The 27,184-nt window shown below is 36.4% G+C and overlaps 1 protein-coding gene across 1 annotated transcript; it reads left to right on the top strand.

Moving 5' to 3' along the window:
• Positions 1-820: 820 nt before the first annotated feature.
• LOC134530646 (presenilin homolog) lies at positions 821-27,049 on the top strand. The gene is made up of 10 exons (XM_063365678.1): positions 821-1,165; positions 7,728-7,942; positions 19,477-19,618; positions 21,083-21,150; positions 22,031-22,251; positions 23,252-23,350; positions 23,679-23,792; positions 26,255-26,428; positions 26,548-26,660; positions 26,745-27,049. The coding sequence occupies exons 1-10, from the start codon at positions 1,019-1,021 to the stop codon at positions 26,898-26,900; spliced, it is 1,449 nt and encodes a 482-aa protein (XP_063221748.1). The 5' UTR covers positions 821-1,018; the 3' UTR covers positions 26,901-27,049.
• The last annotated feature ends 135 nt before the right edge of the window (positions 27,050-27,184 follow it).

The following is a 27,184-nucleotide window of genomic DNA, read 5'->3' as shown; positions in this document are numbered from 1 at the left end:
TGACGCAACACAAGGTTTGAATAATTATGTCATAAGGTCTGATTGATTGATTCAGGCAGAAGGCCGCCAGGGGAACACTCACACGCGTATTTATGTAGTTGCACACGTGAGTGCCCGGGCACTCCTACGTCGCACTTCTGTCAACCGACTTTAAATTACTACGTAATATAGTTTAATAATTAGTGTTTGTTTTTATACGTGGTTGATTGAAGTGACGGTCTGTTTATTTGGGGAAGGCCGGGTTCTACCTTAGTTGTTGGTGGCTCGCCTGACTCGGGTGGGTCATGGCTAGGGGCGCGTTCCGTTAGCGGGGTGAATACTGGCGGTTGCAGGTCGGGCTTTAGGGTGGCCTTCGGTCGGACGACGTCAAATATGTTTCTGAGCCAGCAAGATTCGCTATGATTCAACAAGTTTCAACATGGGGGAAGCCTACAACTATCGTAGTTTCGGTTCCCTACCACGTTCGTCCAATTTCGGATTTCACTCAAAAATTGAAATTAAAATAATCGAAGGGTTAGGTTATGTTAGGTCAGTCACAACATGATTTTTTTCATTGGAAACTTCTGATTTAGCGGCTGAAGTGGCGTTAATACCAAAACGCAAAACTTTGGAAATCTTCGGAAATTCTTGCAGAGAATCGAAACTATGTGAGTTGTAGGATTCCCTTCTACATAAACCAGTTTTTTTTCATGGACCATATTGCAAATTTATCAGTTGGTGTATAACCCAGTTTTTAAATTAGTTATTTCGTTAATTCATTGGACGCATTTATATTATTACTGTTTCTACATATTTTAATTTGGTAATAAAGATTTTTTTTGTGAAAGACTTTAAACTGTTGGCATTTCTGTTAGTGTTTGAGCTTATTCCTTATTATTGTTCTGATTTTTACTTTATTGTTTTTATGAGAATATGTAAATGGTAATTAAATGTTAGTTTGCGTTTTTTTTTTTTTTAATCGTATTATATATATGATATATTCTGTCAGATCAAATAATTTTCAAAGTTGTGTTCGTGAATGTCTGATAGCGATTTAGAATCTGCTACTGAGTATACCAGGTTAATGGATGCCCATGTCTGTCAAAATCGTCCAGCTGATGTCTCGACAGAAGTTACAAAAAAACGGAAACAGCGACAAGTTCCTGCGAATCGAAGTCCAGATGAGGTAACATTAAAGCATTTTTACAGTTATATTTTAAAAGTAAATGTTGGTGGAAGAGATGTGGAGTGAGGCAGTTGAAATGAATAAGAAGGGAGGGGTGCGAAATGCAGCAGTAATATTAATAATAGGTAAATATGTATTGTACGGATTAGCGCCAAAAAAAATCGTACAAATATGAAATAACTTTCATTATATGCTCTTTTACGTCCTCTTTTCAAAACCGCCTGCGGAGATTAAAAATTCAAATTACTTTTGGAGATATCGCCGTTCTTATTTTGCAATACAAGCCCTATGTAATCATTCAACAGACGCCATTTTATATTTTGCCGTGTGTGCGTGAATGCCTAAATAACAGAAATTTTCCATTAGGTAAGGTTAGTTACATGATAAATACTTCAAAATAAACGGAAATTAAAAATAATATCAATTAATTTTACTTGTATAGTTTTAAGTATTTATAATGTAACTGACCTGACCTAACAAAACGGGACAAAGGTAGATTAGGTCAGGTCAGCTACAGTATAAATACTTTGAAACTGAACGGACATTAAAAATAATAAAAATTAATTTTAATGGTTGTTTAGTTTTAAAGTATTTATAATGTAACTGACCTGACCTAACGAAACGGGACAAAGGTAGATTAGGTCAGGTCAGCTCAGCTACAGTATAAATACTTTGAAACTGAACGGACATTAAAAATAATAAAAATTAATTTTAATGGTTGTTTAGTTTTAAAGTATTTATAATGTAGCTGACCTGACCTAACAAACCGGGAAAAAGGATGAACAGTAGGAACTCAAGTAATTTTCTTTTTACGTGATGTAGTCGTTCAACTACGTCGCGAAAAAAAAAAGAAAAAAAAAATCATACTTGTAAACAAGCAACAATGGTGAACGCGGGAAGCCTACGATTCACTCATCTTTTTGGACATACCCGAATACTCACGTTGGCAAGCCTTCTTTCAACAGACGAGAGGCAAACGACCGATCGTGCATCTTCGGTTTTTTTTAATTTTTTGTATTGTAAATAAATATACAACTCATGAAAAGTAATGGTCAATTAGGTTATGTTAACTACATTATAAATACTTCAAAACATTGTGGATGGTTGATTTGGTTAGGATAGCTACATTAAAAATACTGTGACATCATGTAAACGGTTTCCTAACGCTGGATAGCTACATATTAAAAAGTTATTTGCTAAGCAACCATAAAATGATTTTACAGTTTTTTTTAATGTAGCTATACTTACCTAATATAACCAACCATCCACAGTGTTTTAAAGTATTTTTAATTACTTCTTGCTAATTTTAAGAAAAGAAGGCTTGCCAACGTGAGTATTCGGGTATGTCCAGAAGGATGTGTGAATCGTAGGCTTCCCGTTGAACGCCGCATAAGTGCAGAACATGAAAATTAAAAAATTCCATATCTCCTAAAGTATTTGGAATTTCTGATCTCCGCCGGATTTAATGAAAAAAGGAAGTTAAAGAGCACAGAATAAAGGTATTTTCGGATTTTTAAAATTTTTTTTAAAAAAAAATCGCCAAAAAATGAATATTAAAAATTTGATATCTCCAAAAGTAATCAGAATTTTTTATCTCCGCAGGCGGTTCTGAAAAGAGGACGTAAGATAGCATATAATGAAAGTTATTTCATATTTGTACGATTTTTTTTGGCGCTAATCCGTACAATACATATTTACCTAATAATATTAAACCTGCAACTGGGCATCCGCCCGGTGGCAAGGAGTTCCCAGCCCCCATCTACCCTCGCTCCTCTCCCCTCTGGAGCCTCCTTTGTAAGTCCTTCTCTCCTCCCAGATCCAGTGTCCTCCCCTCAAGCTCGTTCCACTCTCGCCCCGTCCTCACAAGGAATACCTGTCTTCCTCTCTCTGTCCGTCTCCATTCCCTCTGAATTTTCCATTCATGATCCCTTCTTCCTCGATACAGCCCTCTGTTCAACCTAGCTCCCAGCTTTCCCCTTCCCCCCCCCCCCCCCCGAATTACTTTATGCATTCTCACTAGTCTTTCTACTTTCCTCCTTTTTTGGAGCGTATCCCACCCCAGCTCCTTCATCATCACCGATGGTCTGTGTGTTTCCCCCATCATGCCTTCGGGACAATCCATGTCAAATCAACTAATGGAAACCACTTGGGTAAACATGTAGTGTACGGATTAGCGCCAAAAAAAATCGTACAAATCTGAAATAACTTTCATTATATGCTCTTTTACGTCCTAATTCTATATATGGTGTTTTCCAGAAATAAACAATGGATTATGATTCCTCTTATTAATATTGCTTAATCCAAGTTATTACACCCATTTGTTCCTGGCTAATTTGTTTCCGCTTACAAGACATGTAAGTGTCCAAAATGTGTAGTAAATAAGTGTAGCGTGAATCATAAACTAAATATTCTATTATGAATTCGATTTCTCAAATGTATATTTTAAAAAAAATGCCAAAGGTTAGGAATTTGACGTAACTAGTTGTACCTTCCAAAATTTTAATTTTATTATCTTGACTTAAAAGAACAAGCAAACACTAATGACATATATTTAGGTGATAAAATAGTCTCAATAACATATGTACTAGATCAGTGATATGTATCTATATGCGCAAATATATTCCTAGAGAGCCAAAAATCTAAGTAAAGGTATTTCATACTAGTAATGTCACGATTCATGTAACCTTACGCCTAGTTCAGTTGTTCGGAGACACTTCCAACTCTGCAGCACTGGACCTCTGGATTGCGGTAACCAGAGACAAGGACGTTTTCGACCAGCTGAAAACTAAGAATACTACTGTTCTAGTTGTAAAATTAGATGACGGCAGTCCAGCATCCTTCTCTGATCCTGAAAAGTCTTTATAATTAATGTGAAACAATCTCACCGACGTAGATGTATGGTCGTCATGGTTGTGTTGGGAACTCAGGTCTCAGAATTCTTGTGACCACGACTGACGGCACCGACCATCGTCCTTCAGGAATGAGAAGTACGAAGACTGGAACCCAGGATGGTCAGGAACGTAGATATCAACCGAAGTGTAAGATCTTTCTTGAAGTTTGGAAAATCCATAATTATGTCAAATTAATGCAGAATTTCATTAACTCAAATTGACGTATATCAAAATAACTGAGCTCCGCTGTAGTCTCTTCTTGTGAGCTGAACGGAAATGTAAAGAGAAGTACGACCCTCACTCAGTATGTATCTTCCTCTCCGGATAATTTTTCCTTATTTTATTTGCTTTTAAAGTAGCCATATTCGAAACAACCACTATCGAACGAATACCTGTTTATAGCAACCATAGATGAATTACCAAAGCTGGAATTGAAAATCCACAGACTTATGCAAGTAGGAATAACGAGAATTTAAACCGCGCTAAAATATAGTAATGGTTTTATAAATGCATAGATAAAATAGCTTTGCAATAGCATCATTAATTAGATTTGAAGCTCTCTATTCACATCTTCCTCTTACTTTTTTTTAACATAAAACATTTTAAATAAATTACATCAATTTTGCACTCATAATCTCATAAAAAAAAGAAGAAGAAAAAAGAAAAAGAAAAACTGTAAACATTGTGACGGTTTACACCGTCAAAATGTCTGCTCTCCTTGGGTACATAAATGAAAACGAAGAACCACTTGGATGAAGAAAAGAAACAGTAACTTCTTCTTCAACTTTATTTTTGAAAGAACACATGCCATCCACCATTGTTTATCATAGGTGCATGCAACAAAACCTACTATCTCTTCAAATGGTACATCTTCAACAACAGGACTAATTTGATCTTTGTATACTTCAAATATGTCAGATAATGAATAAATTATTGCCACAAGAGTATCTGTTGCAAGAGGAATATATGCATGGAATTTTTGAGTTCCTACTACAGCTGTTGATTCTTCAAATTTAATTTTCAGCAATTTTTCTTCTTCAACACACTCTTCATTTGCCACATAGAAAAAAGTCACTGAGCGTATGTTTCTTATTCCCCACTGAAAAAGTTAAAATGGTGTCAATATGTGGTTGTCTGTTGGATTTTGAAGACTGGCCTTGGCTGCAAGTCTCTTAACTGTACCCGCTACTCCATCACACACTCCTTTGCCATGAGAGGTTGCGTAATAATGCCATTCAGCCTTGAGTCCATCAAAATCTTCACCATTGTGACACAGATTAGAAAAGTTCTTTCTGTTTTTATATTGTGCAGCTGAGCCATCAGAGAAATAGTACAACTTTGTTGAATTGGGCAGAAAACTTTTCAAGAAGCCAATAAGTTTTTTTAAAGACATGAACAAGGACTGTGTTATGGGCTAAACAATTTGAAATAAAAACTGTTAAGAACTAGAGCAAGGCCGGGACACGTGCAGGTGCAGAGCTGGCTGGCGACTGCCGCAACATGATATGCGCCGCGCGCGCCTGGAAGATAACAAGGATTGTCGCTTTCCCCCCTCCTTCCCACCACTCCCCGCGCGGCGCCCTGCCTTTGACACGTAACTGACACCGGACAGCTGGGAATTACGCGAGTCGCCGACACGTGTTTCGAGAGATTTCTACCGTCGTGTCGGCGCGGATTGACGCGACTGGCCTCGGCCGCTCTCGTGAGTTCTGGAATTGCGCCGGGGCCTATATAATATATGCACGAGGACGCCGGTCGTGAGTGAGTCGGAGTGTCAGTGGAGTTCAGAGTGAAGTCAGGAGTTTTCCCGTGGCAGAGTTTCTGGGCGATAGTGCCGCGGATGCGGCAGAGTGGCGAAGTCCTTGGACGAAGGTTCCAGGGTGAAGAGTTCAGTTCCGGGCGATAGTGTCGCGGGCGCCGAGGAGTCCCGAGCGAAGTTGCGAGCGAGGCGTCGAGTGGGATCTCGGCGAAGGCAAATGTGTTGGCGGCGACGGAGTCCCACGGCGGAGATCCACGAGAGGTGCTGCGGTGAGAGTTGCGCCAGAGGTGGGGCCCAGCGAGGTGTGTGGATTGAAAGAAACGAGTGACTGGGGAAGCAACATTATTTTTTTAAGTACAATTGATTAATTGGCATTTTTAGATTATTAGCTAGTAATGTAAGTATTCTCCGTTCACTCTTAGCTGAGTTCTGAAATAAACAAACACCGCCGTATCACTGCGCCGCGTCAGCAAGTGATAGGCTGAATTCATCTGGCGCGCCAAGCACTAGTTGCAACACACACACTTCAGTACAGTCGGTGCTAATAAAATAACGGAGACATAATATAACAGGAATCACCGTAACACTTTGTTCAGCGTAGGTGGTTCATTTGCGAAGAAAAAACTATGCACTTTACGCCTAATAACTGTTTTCACAAAATCATCACAAGTTTTTATAACAGGATACTCAAGTTTCCTTTTCTTCCCGGAAGATGTTAATGTCCCGGTGTCCTGTAATTCTTTCCTTGCACGAAGCACACTGCTCTTCGAAACACGCCTAAATTCCGCAGTTAAACTCGCGATATCGTTCACACGACAATCCGGATATTTGTCTGAAAATGTTTTAAAAACATTCAACACAGTAGTTTTCTGTGCACTTTTCAAAGGCTTTCCCGTTCTGTGTTTTACAAAACTCGGTCCGACGTCAGCCGTAACAAACCGTGCGCGCGCGAATCCGAAATGCAACTGTTGCGCCGGGCATCAACTGTACACTGTACAGTACCTTTTGTCTATGCCACCGTACACACGGCGTCTGCTAACATAATTGTAAGTACATACTTGCTGATACATTAAACTGTATTGGAAATTAATGATGAATCGCTATAATGGTATATATCAACAATTGTTATAAAAAAAGACAGTGTAAAAATACTTACAAATGGTACGTAACCAAGGGGCTATTTCTTGCGCACGAATAATGTGCGCGGCGGCCGGCAGCCAATGAAAATGTTTGTTTACAAGAGGCTTTGTTTATTCCAAAACTCAGGTAAGAGAACGCCATCAATAAAACTGTGTGTGATAAAATCTATTAATTGGGATATCCTTTACGAACCCCGCGGTAAATCGTAACAATACAAAACTTTTATGAAGAAGAAATTGTTTTTCTGTTTCAATGTCTGCACTCAGCCCACGGTGAGGCATTAGTGATATTTTAGCCGCCATCCCAAGGAAATGTTTGTATTGGGCTTGTACTGTAGACGCCAAGTGACTACGTGACTTAATTGCGATATGGAAGGTGTATGTGAGTATTTAGAACAGTTTTGGCACCATCAAAATTAATAAACATTTATTTTTCGAGAATGGAAAATTAGTTTTTATTTCTTCAGTACAGACTTTCCAATGAAATTCAGGTTTAAAATTTAAAACATCTACAATCATTTTCGGTGAATATTTTCAGAATTGATTAATTTTTTGAAGTGTTATGAACATTTCAAAGCAGGTTGTCTTTTAGCTGGGCTGATCTGAGTTGTAACTGGTTGGTTATTGAATTCCAGCCCATGGCATGGCTTATTTTGGGAACATTGATTATCATAGTGCTGTGGTGTAGGTATAACCCTGTCCTTACCTTCTCTACAGCTTTATGCACAAGCTGCTGTGGTTGGGGCATAGTGACGTGGGAGGTGTGCTTGCAGTCGACCTCTCGCCAGGAAAATGGCCTGGCAGATGTGGTCGGTACCGAAGTCCTGCCAGACCACTCAGTTCCACCAGAGTGGCACGACGAGGAGGAAGAGCTGAAGTATGGTGCGAAGCATGTCATTAAGCTGTTTGTGCCAGTGTCACTGTGCATGCTGGTGGTGGTGGCAACCATCAGCTCCGTCAACTTTTACACCACCAAGGACATCTACCTGTGAGTGTGCAGCAGGCATTTCCTCTGCTTCCGATATTGATAAGATTACTGGAACCACCGTAGTCATTCAGTGATCCTGGTTGTAACAATTGTGAGCAGTAGGAATTGTTAGTCATTTGATAATTTGACACTGTTTTACACTAACAAATAATTAAATTTAATATATTCACTATTCAGTTTTGAAGGCAATTAGAATGTTGTATTTTTAAGTGAAAAACTAATAGCTGTTTATGATAGTCCCTTATACCTGCCCTTTCACACCGTCGTCTGCTACTGCTGACCTTCAGCACTCCATTTCAGTTGTTGCCAAACATCTTGAAGGGTCGCCTCTCTAGTGCTTGGCTTCCCCCTCTTTTGCCGGATGGCATGATAACCCACCCTGCTGGGCCAATCATGTCCCTACACAGTCACAAGCCATCAGGATACTAGATAGGTACCCTGCAAACATTTGGCTGCCAACTACTTATTAATATAAAGTTTGTTCAAGTGACCTCCCGTGACGACTTCATAAAAAGGCAATATACATTACATAAATTGGATAGATTTTTTTCTTTTAACCAGATTCAAAACATGTTACAAGGTGTGTTTCTTTAAGGAAGTACTATTTTGAAATAAAAAATCAAGTAGACTATTCTTAACAAATTTATTTTTACATTAAAGCCTGTACCTTAAACTACTTTTCTACATAATTTCCACCAATATTAAGGCACTTATCGTATCATACAACCAGCTTTCGAATCCTATTTACATAGAAGTCTTCTGCCTGGTTAAACAACCATTAAGATTTCAGAAAACTCATCAGATAATGACGAAATCGTAATAATTCTCTCTCTCTCTTTACCTTTTTGTCTACTTTCTGCACCAAATCTTCAGAAATCACAGAAGGTCGCCCACTTCGTTCTCCATCATTAAATTCATGTGGCCATCTTTAAAACCTCTAACTCATTTCCGTACCATTCCATCAGGCATAATGTTTTCTTCATACACTTCACTGATCTAAGGATGAATTTCAGCCGCTTTCATGCCTTTAGTATTAAGAAATAGAATCACAGCACGTTTTTCACAGTCGGCGGGGTTCTCAATTGGCAGAGACATTTGAAATATAAACAAACGTAAACACTGTCAACTGTTTCTGTAATGGTGTCTTTGGCTTGCCAACAGATGTAGGTACACAGCCCGCATGCACGGAATGCCGACCGCAGCGCTGCAGCAGCTGAATTTCAAAATGGTACTTACTTAAAAAACACCCCTTATAATATTTATCAATAGAAGATTTGCTCACACCTGTTATATTTCGCAGCTCTCGGTTACCCTGCTTATTAGTAAAAGTAATCGCCTTTTTTTTTTTTAACGTAGTCTACAGAGCAAATTTCTATTAGACTTATAATAACTTGTTGCTCCTTAATATGTTTAACTTTATTATAAAGCTGGGTGCACAATTATAAAACATAAGTTAATGCATACGAATGGCAGGCCAAGTATAAATAAATTTAAGTATACATAAATTTAAGTCAGTAAAATTTTGCATCAAAAAACACTGAACATTCCACCCACCTAAAATAACTATTTTACATTTTCACACTCAACATAATCAGTTCTTTGTCATTAATTCTCAACATTTTCCAATGGCATTGGCTAAAGTTTGATCATGGGATGCTTCCATTCATCACTCGTTCTCCCTTCTCCCTTTTGCCACTCTTACCGTACAATCTTGACCAGGTTGTTACATTCCAGGTTGGCCCGGATAAGCAACCCTGGCAACAGGGTATCATGCCCATGTCTCGCCAGTGTCTTCTATTCTTTTTTAACCGACTTCAAAAAAAGGAGTAAATTCTCAATTCGATTTTTTTTTTTTTGTGTTTGTTACCTCAGAACTTTTGACTGGGTGAACCGATTTTGATGATTTTTTTTTATTTGAAAGCTGGTGCTTCCCGTGTGGTCCCATTTCAATTTGGTCCAGTTCTAACAATGGCACCCATGAAAAAACCATATGTCTTAAATTTGCATTAAGTATATGCGCGAAAAATGGACGAATAATTCAATATCACGCCAACCAATTTCAATGATTCTTTTTTTATTGGAAAGGATGTACAAATAGGGTAGTTTGATGAGAGTTTGGTTAGGTTCTGATAATGGGATCCATGACAAAGTAACGGAACTCTTCAATTCTTAGGAGCAAATTATTCTAATATTATTGTAACAGCGAGTGCACGTAGTTATTGTACCTAAAGTAATCAGTTCTTCGGGTAATAGCGTACTATGCAAACCTGCTTGTAAATTGGAACGCTGTTGTGGTTAAAGAGTACTTTTGCAAACGGCCCATGGTACATCAGCGAAAATATTAATAGCCGCTTCAAAAGATTATTGTTCATTTGCGATATCCCTACAAACATGACTGACTTGTCGCATTCTACTAAGTCGAAGTGAACGAGTTTCAGGTGTTTCGTTTGATAAGTGATCGTGAATCAATCAGAGATGGTGGGCACGTTGCTCCTCCGTCTCTTGGGATAAGCGATCGTGGATCAAGCTGAGACGGTTTGCACGTTGCTCCTCTGTCTCTTTGGATAGACAATTGTGTATCACGCTGAGTCGGTGGGCACATTGTTCCTCCGTCTCATTCGATAGACGATCGTTGATCAAGCCGAGACGGTGACTATGTTTTTCGGTATTTTTCCTGTTCAAAACTTTTTTCATGTAAAGACACATTTTCGAAATTCTATTTTTGCGCTCTTCGCAAGTCTCTTTTGAAATTGTCCTCGAGGTAGATTTCCTCTGTTGAGATAGGCGTTTCTCCCTGACTTCGTTTGTTTCATTTAAACGGCACTGTCTCATATGAGCAGCACGTTTAGTAGGTCTACCCATATTCAGACAAATTAGTTAGTGTACTTCAGATTCACTAAAAATCAAAAAAATAAACACACATTTTAACAAAAAAAAACAGACTTAAAAAACCATTCCAAAAAAATTAATATGCACTAAAAAGTAAAAAAAATAATTGGGTATTCTTCTACAACTTAATAATCAACTTACTTTTTCTACTCATTTATATGAAGGTACAATCTATGTGTTTACCACGCAAGAAGGTAGGTACCTACCCACCTCAAATCTAACTCAACACATACCTATGAATAACAAACAATGATCAAAATATTTTTTAGTGTTAGGTATCCTAAGTAAAATGAAATGAAATTAAATAAATATTAGACTACTTAAAAGTCAATAAATTATTACGATAATATAATGTAGTTACAATTATTGTCATTTTTGGAGTCTGTGTCAGCCAAGGAAACACTACAATATACCTAGCAATAATAATACGAGAATACTTTAAGAAATATTTTTTTTTACAATTTAACTTTTATACTGTGCTGTTACATTTATGATACTTCACGCACAGAATGTAAACAAACTATTTATTTACTAACATTTTATTATATTTATCGTCGTTTGTTTATATATTTCCGTTTGAACGATTTATTTTGTGCAATTGAACGTCTCTACGTGTGTCGGAATTCTTGACGTAATTCCAGCTGACAACTAAGCTTCAATTGACTAGACCCCTCTAGGGCCTTATTGGTTTTAACGGTGATTTCAGCTTTTGACACTGATTTTATATAAAAGAGTGTTTATTGTTGAAAAATAACATTTTAAATTTGTGACGTTTTGACACTTTTAAGACGTTTTGGGAGAAGTCGGATTTTATTATAAAGTGTTAAATTACGTTAACGGTGATTTTGTTCCGGCTAATCAGAGGCCGAGTTGCAATAATGAAGAGGTTATCTTTAAAAGATTTGTGCAATGGGAGTGCATGACTTGATGTAAGTTTTTGGACATACGCCATTGCTAAGAACTTTTTCTGTTGAAGAAAAACTAATAAATAAAATAAATAAATAAAAATAAAAATAAAAATACTCAAAAAAAAGATACAAAAAACACACAAAATTAAGCAAACAATTGCTGTTGTCAACAAGGATATGAACACCACAAAATATTCCGAAACAGGAATATGGTCAGCAAACAAAGAAAAAACAAAGAAAAATGTACTAAGAGAACGAAAAAATCCCCACAAATGATGACAACACAAAAATATTGAAACTCAAAATAATTCAGCACAACAGTTGAAGCGAGACAAAAAACATGACAAAACGAAAAAACAAACAAATACAATAGTTTTACCTAAACAGAAACAAGCGACGTTTCGGGAACTGCTATCTGCTCCCGTCCTCAGGCAGAGACGCACATGGTACGGAAACACAGGTCGCACCTGTGTTTCCGTACCATGTGCGTCTCTGCCTGAGGACGGGAGCAGATAGCAGTTCCCGAAACGTCGCTTGTTTCTGTTTAGGTAAAACTATTGTATTTGTTTGTTTTTTCGTTTTGTCATGTTTTTTGTCTCGCTTCAACTGTTGTGCTGAATTATTTTGAGTTTCAATATTTTTGTGTTGTCATCATTTGTGGGGATTTTTTCGTTCTCTTAGTACATTTTTCTTTGTTTTTTCTTTGTTTGCTGACCATATTCCTGTTTCGGAATATTTTGTGGTGTTCATATCCTTGTTGACAACAGCAATTGTTTGCTTAATTTTGTGTGTTTTTTGTATCTTTTTTTTGAGTATTTTTATTTTTATTTTTATTTATTTATTTTATTTATTAGTTTTTCTTCAACAGAAAAAGTTCTTAGCAATGGCGTATGTCCAAAAACTTACATCTAATAATGAAGAGTTTGGAACTAAAATTAAGAATGGGGAGTTATAAAATTGTGGCGTCACATTCAAAATCGCCGGGGTTTGGATCCCTTAATAATATGAAATTCGACGAAGCTATTTAGGTCATCCAAGTAAAAGGATGTTTCTAAACGACGTCTACAGTAATTATATGTAATTATCATAGGGCGCATCAGAACTGATGCGATCTTAGGAGTGAAAATACGTGAGTAACATCTGACTCGATTTCCTCCATCGCAAATGACCGTGCCTACGAAACAAAATAGTCATATCTGTTTCCCTCCAAACGTAAAACATTTAATTAATACGTGAAATTACGTCAACACACTAAAGACAAACGTGTTTAATTAAATTTACTCTGAAATACACAATCCAATTCCTATACCCAGAGGTTAAACGGGATAGGATCTCACGGTGTTTTGCCGACACATATAATGAACTACGCCGAGGTACAATTTTAATTGAAGTAAACTTTGAAAATATATATGATAAATTATTCATTTTTCGCCGCACCTAAATTGAAAACAACGAACTTTACAAACGGGATAAAACGGACTTTTATTGTATATGTATTCATGAGTATGGTAAAACACATATTTAGTTGCCACATGTCAAGTTACTAATTTGAATATTTATTGTTTTATTAAATACGACCTAGAAATTACGTTTGTAATTTATTGTCTGTTTTATGTATGGTAAAATATCCCAATTCTTTTTGTTTCGACATTCTAACTATTTGTCCTGAAACTTTTACTCATTTTCTCTTATGTGTATAATCCTATTTATTCTTTATAAACACCTGACATTATATACATAAGAGTGGCGCCCATAATTAAAAATAATACAGACGTTGCAGTGGAGCGACCGATCAGCTGATCGATATAGAGCTAGGTGCAGAGCTATGCGATTGGCATAGAGCTAGCTGCAGCCATACCAAAAAAACAACATAACACAATATGTCATATTTTATATTTATGTATGTTTCTTCATCTGTTTTTACACAACTGTGTTAGATTGAGACACTACATATACTTTCTGTATTTACAGAAAGTGACAACCCAAGTGGAGATTCAGTAAAGACCACAAACACATAGTAGTACACAATACGAACGACAATATACTGTGAGTACTGTGACAGAATATACCAATACCTAATTAAACCCATTTACGAATTATCTTTTATACGACAATATACTGTGACAATATCTGCGACCTTGAAACAACATAAATACCAATACCTAATTAAACCAAACAAACGATCTTTAATATGACACTATGCTGAGACATAATGTAGCAAACGGTGATAGGAAAATATAGCCAGTATTAAACACAAGGAATTACCGTAAAAAGGACGGTGTAGATATAGAACGAGAAAAGAATCTGAAACGGTTCGTAATCAAGTGACTCGTATCACTTCTTTCTCTTGACTGGCGCGGCACGTGCCCTGCGTGTCCACTTGACAGCTCCCCCCCCCCCCCCCCCCTCCCGCCACGGGCCCGCTCTCGCCTCTCGCCTCGTCAAGTCGCGCGTGCGACACAAGCACATCTCACCTATAACTATGTATGTAGTTACAAACCTACCTTAGTTGACACTGACTCCAAAAATAACAATAATTGTAACTACATTATATTATCGTAATAATTTATTGACTTTTAAGTAGTCTAATATTTATTTCATTTCATTTTACTTAAGATAACTCTAAAAAATCTTTTGATCATTGTTTGTTATTCATAGGTATGTGTTGAGTTAGATTTGAAGTGGGTGGGTACCTACCTACCTTCTTGCGTGGTAAACATATAGATCGTACCTACATATTGATGAGTAGAAAAAGGTGATTATTAAGTTGTAGAAGAATACCAAATTTTTTTTTTTTTTTTTTACTTTTTAGTGCATATTAATTTGTTTTTGGAATAGTTTTTTTTTTGAAGTCTGTGTTTTTTTTGTTAAAATTTTTGTTTACTAGAATGTTCATGACACACTTGAAATATTTATAATGTTATTAATTTGATGTTAGTCTTTCCATGAAAGTTTGGATGAGTTATACGTTAAATATAGCAGTTTTTCTTAAATTTCTTCCGAATAAAAGAGTTTTTAAAAAGTATTTTGTTTTATCATTACTTATAAAAAAAAAGATCACAACTTGCATAACGGTTCCAGATATTTCGCAGATATACACTCTAACTCATTGTTCGATTATAAAAAATAGAAGTCCTTTAGTTAAGATTTTAACTAAGGTACAATGGTAGATAGTCATCCTGGGCCAATGCCAATGCCTGGGTTCAAATTTCAAGTTAAAAAAAGATCCAAAGACATATTTAAAAAAAAGTTAAGACTTGGTCTGACACCGACCAGCAAGTATTAAATTATCTCAAATCATTATATTAATTCTCAAATTATTTCGTCAGCTGCCGACGACGCAGCCTCAAGTGGCAACATTCAAGCGACAACTAGGTGAACAAAGGTGAAACAACCAAGTCAGTCGGCCAATCACAATACAGAACCATGTACATGACCATATAAAGAAAGTACATTTGTAACATTTGTTCCCTTAAAATTTGGAAAGTAACATCACACAACGGCATGGCTCGTCCTTATTGGATAGCGAGACAGCCCCCAGCAAAAGTTCTAGTCCATTGCTGCGCAGTCGTGCACCTATGTGCTGGGTTTTCCCAACAACGCACTAACTTGAGAGGCGTGGATAATAACTTACTGGCGACAGGGTGTCACGCCTGTGTCTCACCAGTTTCTTCCTTTCTTTTTTTAGAATTTTACAGCCTCACTAACCATATAATGTTAGAAAATTGTACAAAAGTAATTAATACACATTAATTTTAACTGATCAAGCAAAATAGAGAGAAAAAATCATAAAACTGCATTTATCTGTATGTAAATCCTAACCAAAACTAATAATAATTAATATTTGAACACAAGCAAAATATTTTAATGCCAAAGTATAATAGAAGAAACATGAGTACAAATAAATTATACAAATGCAGAAAACAACGCCGATAAACCTGCAGAACAGCTGAAACAATAGCCCCAACAACTCTTGACAAATGTTGGAAGAATTACGTTCATTATTCACACAAAATAATTTTGTTGTGCCACGTTCCACACATCGCAAAAGTTTAAAATACGTGAATAGTTCACATGAGTTCATATCCAGCCCAGAGGACCAAAAATGTTGGTGACATACAGAAACGTCATTATATTTTCAGAGGACTATGAGATGGACCTGGAAAATAGAGAAATAACATATATGGTGTAACGTTGCAAGACCCTGCCCTCCAAGACAAATAATTTTCTTTTAAACTTCTTTTCTGTATATGTAAGTATTAATAAGTCAATGTTATTTGAGTGGTGTATATGTTATGAGACAGTATAATCAGACGTTATGGCTATTAATACATGTTATTTACACGTGCTATGTGTTTTAAGAAGGTATTTTGTATTTTATTAGACATTTTTAATCATTACTATTTTTTATGTAATTATTCACAAAGAAGCCGCTGTAGTATATTTTTGCTTATTTTGGCCTACTTTTTCAGGTTTTTCTTAATAAGTTGAATTTTGTCAAGTAATTTGTGTTGGGATTGCTGTTCTTAATTTTAATTAACGTGTGGAATGATTCTAGAACATGGGACTGTGTCTGATGTGATGATTAAAATGAGAGGCATGAGAGGCCTGTAAGTGTGAGTGAGAAAGAAACAGTGCTTCCCCGCCAACCGAGATAAAAGCTGGGTTTCCCCACTGGTCGTGGGAAATGTGTTATAACTGCTGTCTCACGGTGTGGGAGAGAGAAGGAGAATGTAAAGTCCCTGGTTCTATGGAGAGAAAACAGTTTTCAATGTGTGTTCTGTATTCCTATTGGCTTGTAACTTGTAGTGTGAATGAAGCGTGCGTGTGATTGGTCGGTGAGGTCATGTGACTTCTCCTCCCTGCGTGGAGGAGACAGTGACAAGACTTCACCAGTTGTCTGCCGATTGCTGCACCAGTAGGTCGCGTTCGGTGGCTTCTCGCCAAATTATGACGTAATTTGCTAATAGATAATTTAACGTTGGTGGTCAGAGCCAAGCCGATTATTAAGTTAACCTAATTTTTTTTTTATATTTTGTTCGGACATTAATTAGAAATTGTGATCACCTTCGTCGGCGGTTGGCTCGGGGCGAAACTAGGTTTTGCTGGGTGTGGCCACGTTTGAGGCCGCACTGACTTCGTGTACTTGCAGTAAAACATTACTGAAGGACGCTATTTTTTCGTTAATTCTCATCACGCAAACTGCGGGCATTTTTCGACGGGCAGATGTATGTGGAATGAGTGAGCAACCTCTTTTGGAAGTGTTTGGATTCGTCTGTGCATTCTATCTTAAAAAAATAAAACAAACACTAAAAAATTGGCGGAACATCTTTTTATTTTTGTATATAACGAACCGTATAAATGGCAGCCATCTTGGTTTTCACTAATAAAAAAAGTTTTCCATGGAGATCTATCATAAGTATTTTAACACAGTAAAAAAAGACACAAACTCTGAACAACTGAACAGGCAGCTTGTAAATACTATTTTTCTACTCAAAGTTATATTTTAGCATGTTAGCTCATAAAAACGTTTTAGTGAACATTTGAACAATATTTGAGGAACCTTGGACACTTCTATAGATTACAGCAATTATTTATTTTTGTAACAGAATTACAAAAGCAATATCTCAAATTTCTTGCCCCTATGTGATAGATAAATGTAAACAGTTCCCAACTCCTGCCTAAAAGCCAACCTTCTCTGCTCTCATTGGCTGTTGTACCATGTATCCATAAGAGAAGTAAAATATATATTCATTTTTCTGTTATGTGTACGACTTCTCTTCCACGTACACTAACGTACTATTTGTAATTTTGAATCAGTATGTTTGAAATTATGGTGGTCAAATATTGCATCCATGTTCTATTTTACTGTTGTTTTTTTTTAATGTTAATTCCAACTTTATGCTTTGACGTTCATCATTATAAACTATGAAAACTTTATTCGGAAAAACAAAGCAGAATGTTTTTAAAATGGACCAAAGCATGCGGAGTGTGGCCAACTGGTTCCCCCCTTGCCCCTTATTTTCCTCGAAACCCTCTAGAAATGGTCTACCTCACCCCTGCACCAATAACCTTCATTACTGATGGTAACAACAGTATATTCAGTTGGAAGTATTCAGTGCAACCTCATTATAAAGTAACTCACTATAAAGGATTCCTAACCTTAAAGTATATATTTTCAGACTCCTAAAATATAATTTTCACTAAGTTACAGTTCATTATAAATTACTTTCATTATTTTGTAGCTAAAAAGTTGGGATTTTTTAGGTACTTTGTAATAAGATTTCACTATATATCCTCCAACCCAATGGACAGGAAAATTCCTTATCCCTCTCAGCATATGAAGTAATGCTTGTCACTGATCTCAGCTGCTGACAGTAGTAAAGGAAATGTGGTCGTATCATCTCCTGTGGGTTCGTGGGATGTTGACTGGATGGTTTGGCCAACCTGAAACCTAGCATCCACTGATTAGCCAACAGTTTTTGACAATCATCTGAGCTCGTTCTTAATTTTCCAAACCCACTCCACCAATAAATTGAGTAAAGTGGCCCATGCTGTCACTCAGGAAGGAGACCTTACCTATATAAGAATATATAAACTACACAGTAGGCAATTACTACTATCCTAAGGATAGTGATGTGATGTTGACCGAAACATCTGAGAACTTCCTAGTACAAACTAAATTTGGAATAAATGATGGATATATAAGTCCTTTTTTCTATATATGTAGAACTTTGATGATTGATATTTTAATAACTACTACATACGAATGATGTGCTTGTGAAAACAGCAGAAATTTAACCTAAATTGTTTTCAAAGTTAGTCGAACATTAAGTTTTTAAGTCAACCATTAGTTTAATGCTGTCTACAAGACAGTATCTAAGCCTAGGCAGGTGCATTTTTCAAGAGTGGTAAATTATTTACATTAATTACTTAGTGTTATTTTATAATAACTATTATATACTCCATAATTTAGTCTTGCAAACTGCACACCTGGTTCATTTTTTTTTTGTCACAGTGTGTTTCTTTAGCTATTTTTTTTAGAACAATTTACAATTTATACAAATGTCAAACAAATAGCATGTGAATAAGTTCCGGTAGAAGCATGAAAGTAGTTATTCCACCATTTTACAGTGTGTTCAGTATTCTATTCATATTAATTTTTTTACTTAACATTGAAACATGCCTCCTGTAGTGTCATCTAGCCAAGAGCAATTGTTCTCTAGATTACACATAATACATAAAGCTCAAAAACACAACTTTTGCTCCAAGGTTTTTTTTTTTTTTTTTCTGGCTATAGGATGGCTGGAATTGAGACTGCCCCAAGCATTTGGTGAGAGAAGGGTGATTTGTCAATCCTTGCCTTTGCAGGTCTAATTAATGCAGCAGTACCCAGTCTGTATCTAAACCTGAGTTCACTGTACTCACAAAATTACTGCTGAATATCACTGTGCAGAACCCTGCAAAGTCAAACCAAATCTTTACCTTTCTTTTCTAAGTTTTTATTGGAAACAGACAAATAATTATCTCCTGCCTTCCCGGTCTGCTCTTGGCATTGGGGCTTCAGTTTCCATAGATTGCCAAAACTGTACGAAGATATTAAATTAATTAATTTAGCCATTCCTGGTAGCATTAAATCCCACAGAGAGGTTTAATCGAGTACTGTGTGATTGTTTCTCATGTGATCAGCGGTGTTGCAGGTGTGGGACAGTCACTGCAGTGCGTGAATGTTTGCAGTGTTTACACGCCCTTCCACGAGGACAGCCCGGATACGAGCACCAAGGTGTGGAATGCCGTCGCCAACTCTCTCATCCTGATGGCCGTGATCGTGGTGATGACTGTGCTGCTGATAGTCCTCTACAAGAATCGCTGCTACAAGGTGGGCTTGGATCCGGCCTCATGAGTGCGGCGTGCAGTTGCACCGCATCTCCTTTTCCTGGCTGGGGGTGAAACTTACAATTATTTTATTATAATTCAAAAGTAAATTAGATGTATGTTTGTTGATTTTTCTAATTTGTACGTAAAGTAAGCAAGCTTTAATATCCTTGTGAATATTGTAGTTTTAATGAACATGCCATTATTTAACTGTTTCATTATTTTGGTGTGGAAAATGGTCAGAATATAATTTTCATTTTCAGCTTGTGGAATTTAAATAGACAATGTAAATTTGTATCATTATTCTGATAGTAATTTTATAAACTAACATGAGCTATAAACTTTTGGAATATATTTGTAGTTAATGAAAATCATTTATTTCTTACTAAGTAACTTTATACATTTTTGGGATTAGCATATTATTTCAAATTAAGCCAGTTAGTTAACAATATAAAGGATTGAAGATGCTGGAAAAGTTAAGGTTAACAGAGGGGTGGTAGGATGAAGTGCCTAGGAGCATGTCTCCGAATGGAAGAGATTTTTTGTAGAGGTGAAACCACTTCATTAAAATTGTGTCCAGTTTGATATTTTAGTGACATTATGTAAAAATATCTGCGAAAAACTCTTTACAGGTGTATGTTTTGGTTTAAAGCTGTCCCCATGTTTCTCAGCAGATTGAGGCCTTTGGTGATGATAAATGGCCGCCAGATCCGCTCATGAGAGAATCACTGTGTTGAGTGGTCGGATCACTGTGACCAGTGATCCTGGTTAGATCCCAAATAATTCACAATTGGGAAACTGGCAGCCATGAAGTGGTGGGTTTCGTGGTAGTAACCCTGTTACCTCACCAGTGTTCAGCAGTTTCCTTCATTCGTCTATAGCCAACTTAGCTGCAACAACACATCAGGTCAAACACTAGATTCGTTCATTCTGATCTGTACATTAACTGCAAGCAGCTGCTTGCAGAAGAAGAGAATTATTAATGGCTCTCAACTATGGTAGCTTCTATGAAATGTTTCATAACTGTTGGGAGGGAGGGGAGCTTCATCAATATATGTGTATGTGTGAATGTGTTTTTTTCTTTATGCAAAAACAGAGTAGTAGTTGGTAGTTATGTTAGCCATTTCTTTAGTCAATACAGAAGCAAGCTACCATAAGTATTTTTGTGAAGATTTTTTAAATTGTAAATTCTATGTTGGAACATTGGTTGGTTTAGTGTTTAATGTGTCATTTAGTCTCTTGACTGGTTCATGCCAAATTCTCATTGTGATTTTGTAATGTAGTGAATTTTTCAAATATAGTGTGTTGATATTCACTGTCAATAATTTACAAATTGTGTTACTTATTAATGGTGTTTGCTTGGTACATTTATTATTGTGCTATTCAGTATAAATTATAAGTTGTAAAGTAGATATTTGAAATGTGGCAATATGTGTTGTATTTCTAAAGAATACTTTTTTTTATTCAGATTATTCATGGCTGGCTCATTCTCTCTTCCCTCATGTTGCTGTTCATATTCTCCTACTTGTACCTCGAGTGAGTACCTTTTGCTTATTAAGCATGCATTTAATCCCTGTTATTAAAGTGGTTAGCTCTGTGCTAAACTGCTAATAGTTTTTTTTTTTTTCCTAATCTACTCGTAGTTTTAAACATTTTCAGTAGTGATGGGTTGAGACTGTACTGTGATAACCTTTAATTCAAAAACAACCACTTAGTTTTATTTAAGGATGGAAAATACAAGCAACCTCAAGTGTAAGACAACTTCAAACTAGAACAACGTAGAATGTTAGATGTCTTTGGAAAAATGGTGACAGCAAACATGACACCCAGTGTATGCTGTCCTTTAATATAACAAATAAAAACCAAGTGTGATGGTAATAGTTTGGATGCAGTTTGTTTTCAGTGTTTTGTACTCTACTAAAGAACTGCAGTTAGTGTGAGCAAAACTGGATACTTTATTTTGAAACAAATATTTACAAAACAGTTTAAAAGTTAAATCAAATTTTTAATAATTTATCTATTACTACTCTAAACACATATCAATAAAAATAATTATTTCTATGAACTATGGTAGGTTAAAAATGACTTATGTCAACTGTCATGTAAAAAAAAAATTTGACAGTTTTTTTATTATTACTTCAGCATGCAAAGGCCCATCTGAAACAGAATGGATGTAATTTGTTTTATTCTAAGTATTTTTTCCCATCTCATAAGCAGACACATGTTACTAATGCCAGTCCAGTTATTTGTATATAATTTTTTTTCTAAATAATGGTGCAAAAAGGTGAGTATTTGCAAATGTTTCTAACCCCAACCAAAATAATTGACTCCCTGGAAGCATAAGTCTAGTGTCTGGACAGTGTATCTGGGAAGCTCCGCCCGGCCTTGTTGGTGGCAGGGTGGACGCTTGTTGCAGAGAGGTCCTGCGGGCATACAACGTGCCGGTGGACTACATCACGCTCGCTGTATTCATGTGGAACTTCGGCGTGGTGGGGATGGTCTGCATCCATTGGCAAGGCCCCCTGCGGCTGCAGCAGGCCTACTTGATCTTCATAGCCGCGCTCATGGCGCTCGTGTTCATCAAGTACCTGCCCGAGTGGACCACGTGGGTCGTGCTGGCCGTCATCTCCGTGTGGGGTGAGTCGAACTGTCAAACCACTCTGGGGCATCCTTCGTCTCCTCTTTCCTGTCCTCTCCCTCCACCCCTCATTCACCCACCCTGCTGACCCCATCTTGGCTTTCTGAACAACAGCTTTTGAACTGCAGCCATAAAACTCTTGAGTTTTTTGTTATTGCCGTTTCAAAAGAGGTCATGAAAATCACTCCTTCTTGAGGTAGGTATCTAAATACATTTTAAATTTAATAATTTAAAGAATTTTCAAGCGCTGTGTACTTTAATTGTGATTTCCACTCAGTAAAGTCTCTATTTTTGGACTTGCAATAAAAACATTTGAGGTGGCCTTTTATTCATATTAACATTATTTTCAGAAAAATATGGTGAATAGAACAGAAACTGAATTAAACTCAAAACCCATATATTCATGACAATTTATAATAATAAATTGGAATGTATTCGCTAAATTGTTAAAGAGACCTTAAAATTTCATAGTGCTTTTTATGTTCAAGTTTCAGTTCAGTAAGTGTTATATATGTATTTTATAATAGTGCATCATATTACTTCTTTACATTTATAATTGTTACAAAAAAGTTTATCTGTTGGAGTATTATTAGCAAAGAAATGCACGTGGCCTTGTTTTTATTAGTTAAATATGACATATCTGATGACAGATCGTAAGTCAATGTTGGCCTCGTTTGCGGAGAACAAGGATCTGACAATAATTCTCATTAGTCATTGGCCATCCAATATTGCAGGCAACGTTAACAGAGTGAGACATCCCTTGGGTAAGCACATGGAGTTTGTTTTGAGCGTAAATTCTTGGAGCGTTTCCAAAGCTGCTTGTGATTCTGCTTGAGGGAGGCTGCATTAAGTAGCCCACCTACCCTAGGTACTGAGAGGCATGCAGACTGTGATATGTGACTTTTTTGAAAAACTACTAAACATTCTGCCATCAGGTGTGGAATATACTGTACTTGTACCTCTACACAACATATGCAACGTATGTTATTTGCTGTTCAGATCTGGTGGCTGTGCTGACACCTAAAGGACCACTGAGGATTTTGGTAGAGACGGCTCAAGAGAGGAATGAACAAATTTTCCCTGCACTCATATATTCATGTAAGTGACAACACACCGAACAACACTATTAAGTTAGGTCTCCAGCACCTGGATTGTGCTGTGCATTTTCCTGTGGCGATGCAATTTTACTTCCTTCAGTGATCTTTATTTCAGCTTGGTTAAAGTGTGAAAAAAAACAATATTATTCTGAAGCTGCTTTGTTTATTTAGACTAATGTTAAAAGCCTAAGTTTTGCATGTTAATGCTCCTGATACCTTCAATTTTATATATTTAACCTGATGTAAGTAGAGCAATATATCAAACCTTAATGTAGAAGAAATCCAGTAGTGGTACATTATAGTTGTGCCTGACATGGTTTTTGTTGCAGCGACTTACATGTACAGCTACATGAGCGTTGTGAATGGAGAGGACAATGAACAAGCATCGAGCTCCAATCAGTCACCGCAGTCCCAACCCACCATCCGCAGCCAGGAGTCGGAGGGTGCGTCATTTTTACCTGGCTTTCTATTTTCAGTTTCAAAACAACATGATCTTTAAATACCTAGTGAAATGTAGTGGAAGCTGTCATAGAAGTAAATAATTATGGATGTTCTGAATCCCAAAACTCTTGAAAAATTCTAAGGAGCACCAAGGATATTTTTGAATGGGAAAGGGGAGGTACATAAAATTTTCCCAAAGTTTAACGGACAGCAAAATTTCATATTTATGTTCACAACATTTTCTTTAAGTTTATTTTACATTTAAACCAATTTTAAACATTCCCTAAACAGGAAATTTTTATATCTTGAATGTACTTTTTTTTCCTGCTACAGTACCAATCAATAGTATTGATGGTCGTTACAAATGTGACTCTTTGCACGTGCATAGCAACAAAGTAGACTAAATATGGATATAGAACATGCACCCAAGCTGTACAGTAGAAAGTTTTTGACTGTCGTTGAATGACTTATTTGCCAATAGAATGAGGATCGTGTGCATCAAACACAACACACTGCATTTATGTATGGTTGGTTGTGTACCTTTTTTATATCACATTCCACTTAACAGGAATATCATGTGTCTTCTTGTCCACTGATGGCGATAAATAGACACAATTCCGAACCTGTGTTCATTGACATTTCTTGCCTCGCATACATGTCCTGTGTATGTTTGCACATACTCTGTAATGCTATGACATTACAGAAATATAATATTTTGTTGCTTATGTATGGTGTTCATTTTGTGAATGATGACTGTAAATTTCTGGGGAAAAAAACCTCCAAAAACTCTATGATATAGGTAAAATACCATCTACTAGTATACTTGCTCTATGGTTTTGTTTTGTTTGCCTTTTAATATCAAAATACTGTACATTTTAAAATTGCAATCCTATTAATTCTACGTTATATTTTTTGATGTATCTGCAGATTCATGTGTTTTGAATTATTTAGGCATTTATAGACTAGTTTGATGAACATTCAACATTTTTTATATTGTTTGATGTTTATTATTAGTGCAGCCTTGTTGTGCCTTTGAATTTGATTGATTCCATCACTGACAGTTTGAGAGAGTAAAATTTAAAAATTTTTTGTTCCCTCCCAGCCCAGGGTGTGGAAAATTGTGAAGACCATCAAATTTTTACTTTTACAGTCTACAGTATATAAAATTATTTTTCAAACCATCTGGTGTTGAAAATATTGGAGCTTTAAATGGTGAAACTGGAATTGGTTCCTTGTTATGAAGTGCAGTAAAAGCACTGTAAGCAATCATTACACAAGACCCCTAACATTTTCTGCCATCTTCAGTGAAATAACATCTATAATTTGAGAATAAAAATATTAGAGTTAGATTGCTAGAATTTTATTGTGTGGTAAATAACAGTACTGTGACAGAACAGTTGATGATTTTGGTGGAAACTTAGTGGTCTAGTAAACAAGAGTCTCATGTATTCTACTAGCTAGCCTAAGCGTTGACCAACTCTTTCTGTTTATTAATTTTAATGTAAATAAACATTTTGAACTGAGTATCTTCATAGAAATAAAATCATTACATGGCACACATAATGTACAGTATATTTTATGTATAGATTTGAGTGTTGCGGAAACTAAATTCATTTGTAATTTGTGTGATACTTAATGTTTTTTTTATTCTGATTTTGTGTATTCAGAGTTTTTAAGTGTTTAATAAGTGAAATACAGAGTTGCGTCCCAAGTGGGATAGAAGCCAACAACAGTGTATTTTAAATACATTTTGTACATTCAGGTAATGGTGTTATCAAATAGTGACATTTCTAGAGACAAGATTTTATGGTTTTATATTCATGCCATTTTCATTTTTAAAATGGGATATTGTTTTTATTTTTTATGAAATCTCTTTGTTAAAAAATATAATATATTACTGGATGAATATGACACTTAAATGTTCCATGATACAACTTTCTCCACAATAGTCAATTTGACTTATAACCTGATGCACTTTTACAATGTAATGATTTGTTATAAGCATATATAACTATTCAGAACAAATAAAATTAATGTGTTAAGTATTTCAGTTTTAAAAAAAATTAAACTAAGGTTGTAATGTAAAAATTTGTAACTAATAACAGTCGCAAGATTTTAAAAAATTCTATAACTTTTTCCAATAATTTTTATCTAATTTGTTGTTCAAATTTTATGCTAAATAAATTATTTTCATTAAATTTAATATTTAAAATATAACATATTTGTCATTAGAGTTAAGTTTTGATTATAAATGGTGATTAGTCTCATAATTGATTTAAATTGCATTTCAGTGCTCTGTGGTGTATTAACTTGAATTTCGGTGTGATATGGGGTGTTGATATTCTTTTCAGTTTCATCGCAATTCACAACACAACCGTGTCCCTAGCCATTACTAGTGAGAGATAATGTACATCTAACCTAGAATTAGGTCCTACGAGTGCACTGAAAGTGAAGTGTTGCGTAGGTGACCCGGAAAGTGGGTTCTCCCGTGAGTGGGTGTCGACGCACGCAGAGCGTGCGGAACAGAGGCAGCGGGACATCCGGGAAGCGTCTGGTGGTCGCATGCCCAACTATCACGCCACGGCACAGACCAGCGCTGCGACCCATCCAGAGTACCGCGAGTTGGAGGAGGAGGAACGTGAGTAGGCTGCACAGAAATGAGGACTTGTGTTCCTCGTACTTTTTGAGGCATTGGTAATAAGGCACCAGGGTTACCTACCAGAAAGAACATCTCCACATAAACTACGTATGTTCCAGGTGGTGTGAAGCTCGGCTTGGGTGATTTCATTTTCTACAGTGTGCTGGTTGGGAAGGCATCGTCATACGGCGACTGGAACACCACGCTGGCGTGTTTCGTGGCCATATTGATTGTGAGTACGGTACTCTGAATACCACAATGAGAGATTATATCTTGTTGATCGTGTGGTAGTTAGTAGAATTTGCTTTTTTTCTAGGGCCTGTGCCTCACACTGCTGTTGCTGGCTATCTTCAAGAAAGCACTTCCAGCACTGCCTATTTCCATTACATTTGGACTTATTTTCTACTTTGCCACGCGAGAGATTGTCAAGCCATTTGCAGACAGTCTTGCTAGTGAGCAAGTGTTCATTTAGGACAGGACTCCAACACTGCAAATGTCCTTGAAGAAACTATCCTGTATGTGTATTGACTGAAAGTGATACGTATTTATTGAATTTAAAGAGTGGACTCTAATTGTACTGACATTTAAAAATTTTATAATATAGCTAATCAGAAAAAATAATTGACTTTTGTTTTTGTGATTTTTCACAATATTTTTTTTATGTGACATTCCATGAAACCATTGTTTTTTGTGGACTTCAAAAAAATGGTCACAGAAATGCTGACTGAAAATTTTAACATAAAGCCATCTTGAACT

This window comes from Bacillus rossius, chromosome 3, assembly GCF_032445375.1.
Source record: "Bacillus rossius redtenbacheri isolate Brsri chromosome 3, Brsri_v3, whole genome shotgun sequence".
Classification (NCBI taxonomy): Eukaryota; Metazoa; Arthropoda; class Insecta; order Phasmatodea; family Bacillidae; genus Bacillus; species Bacillus rossius.
Note: the sequence above shows the minus strand (reverse complement) of the source record. Positions and strands in the feature narration are given on the sequence as shown.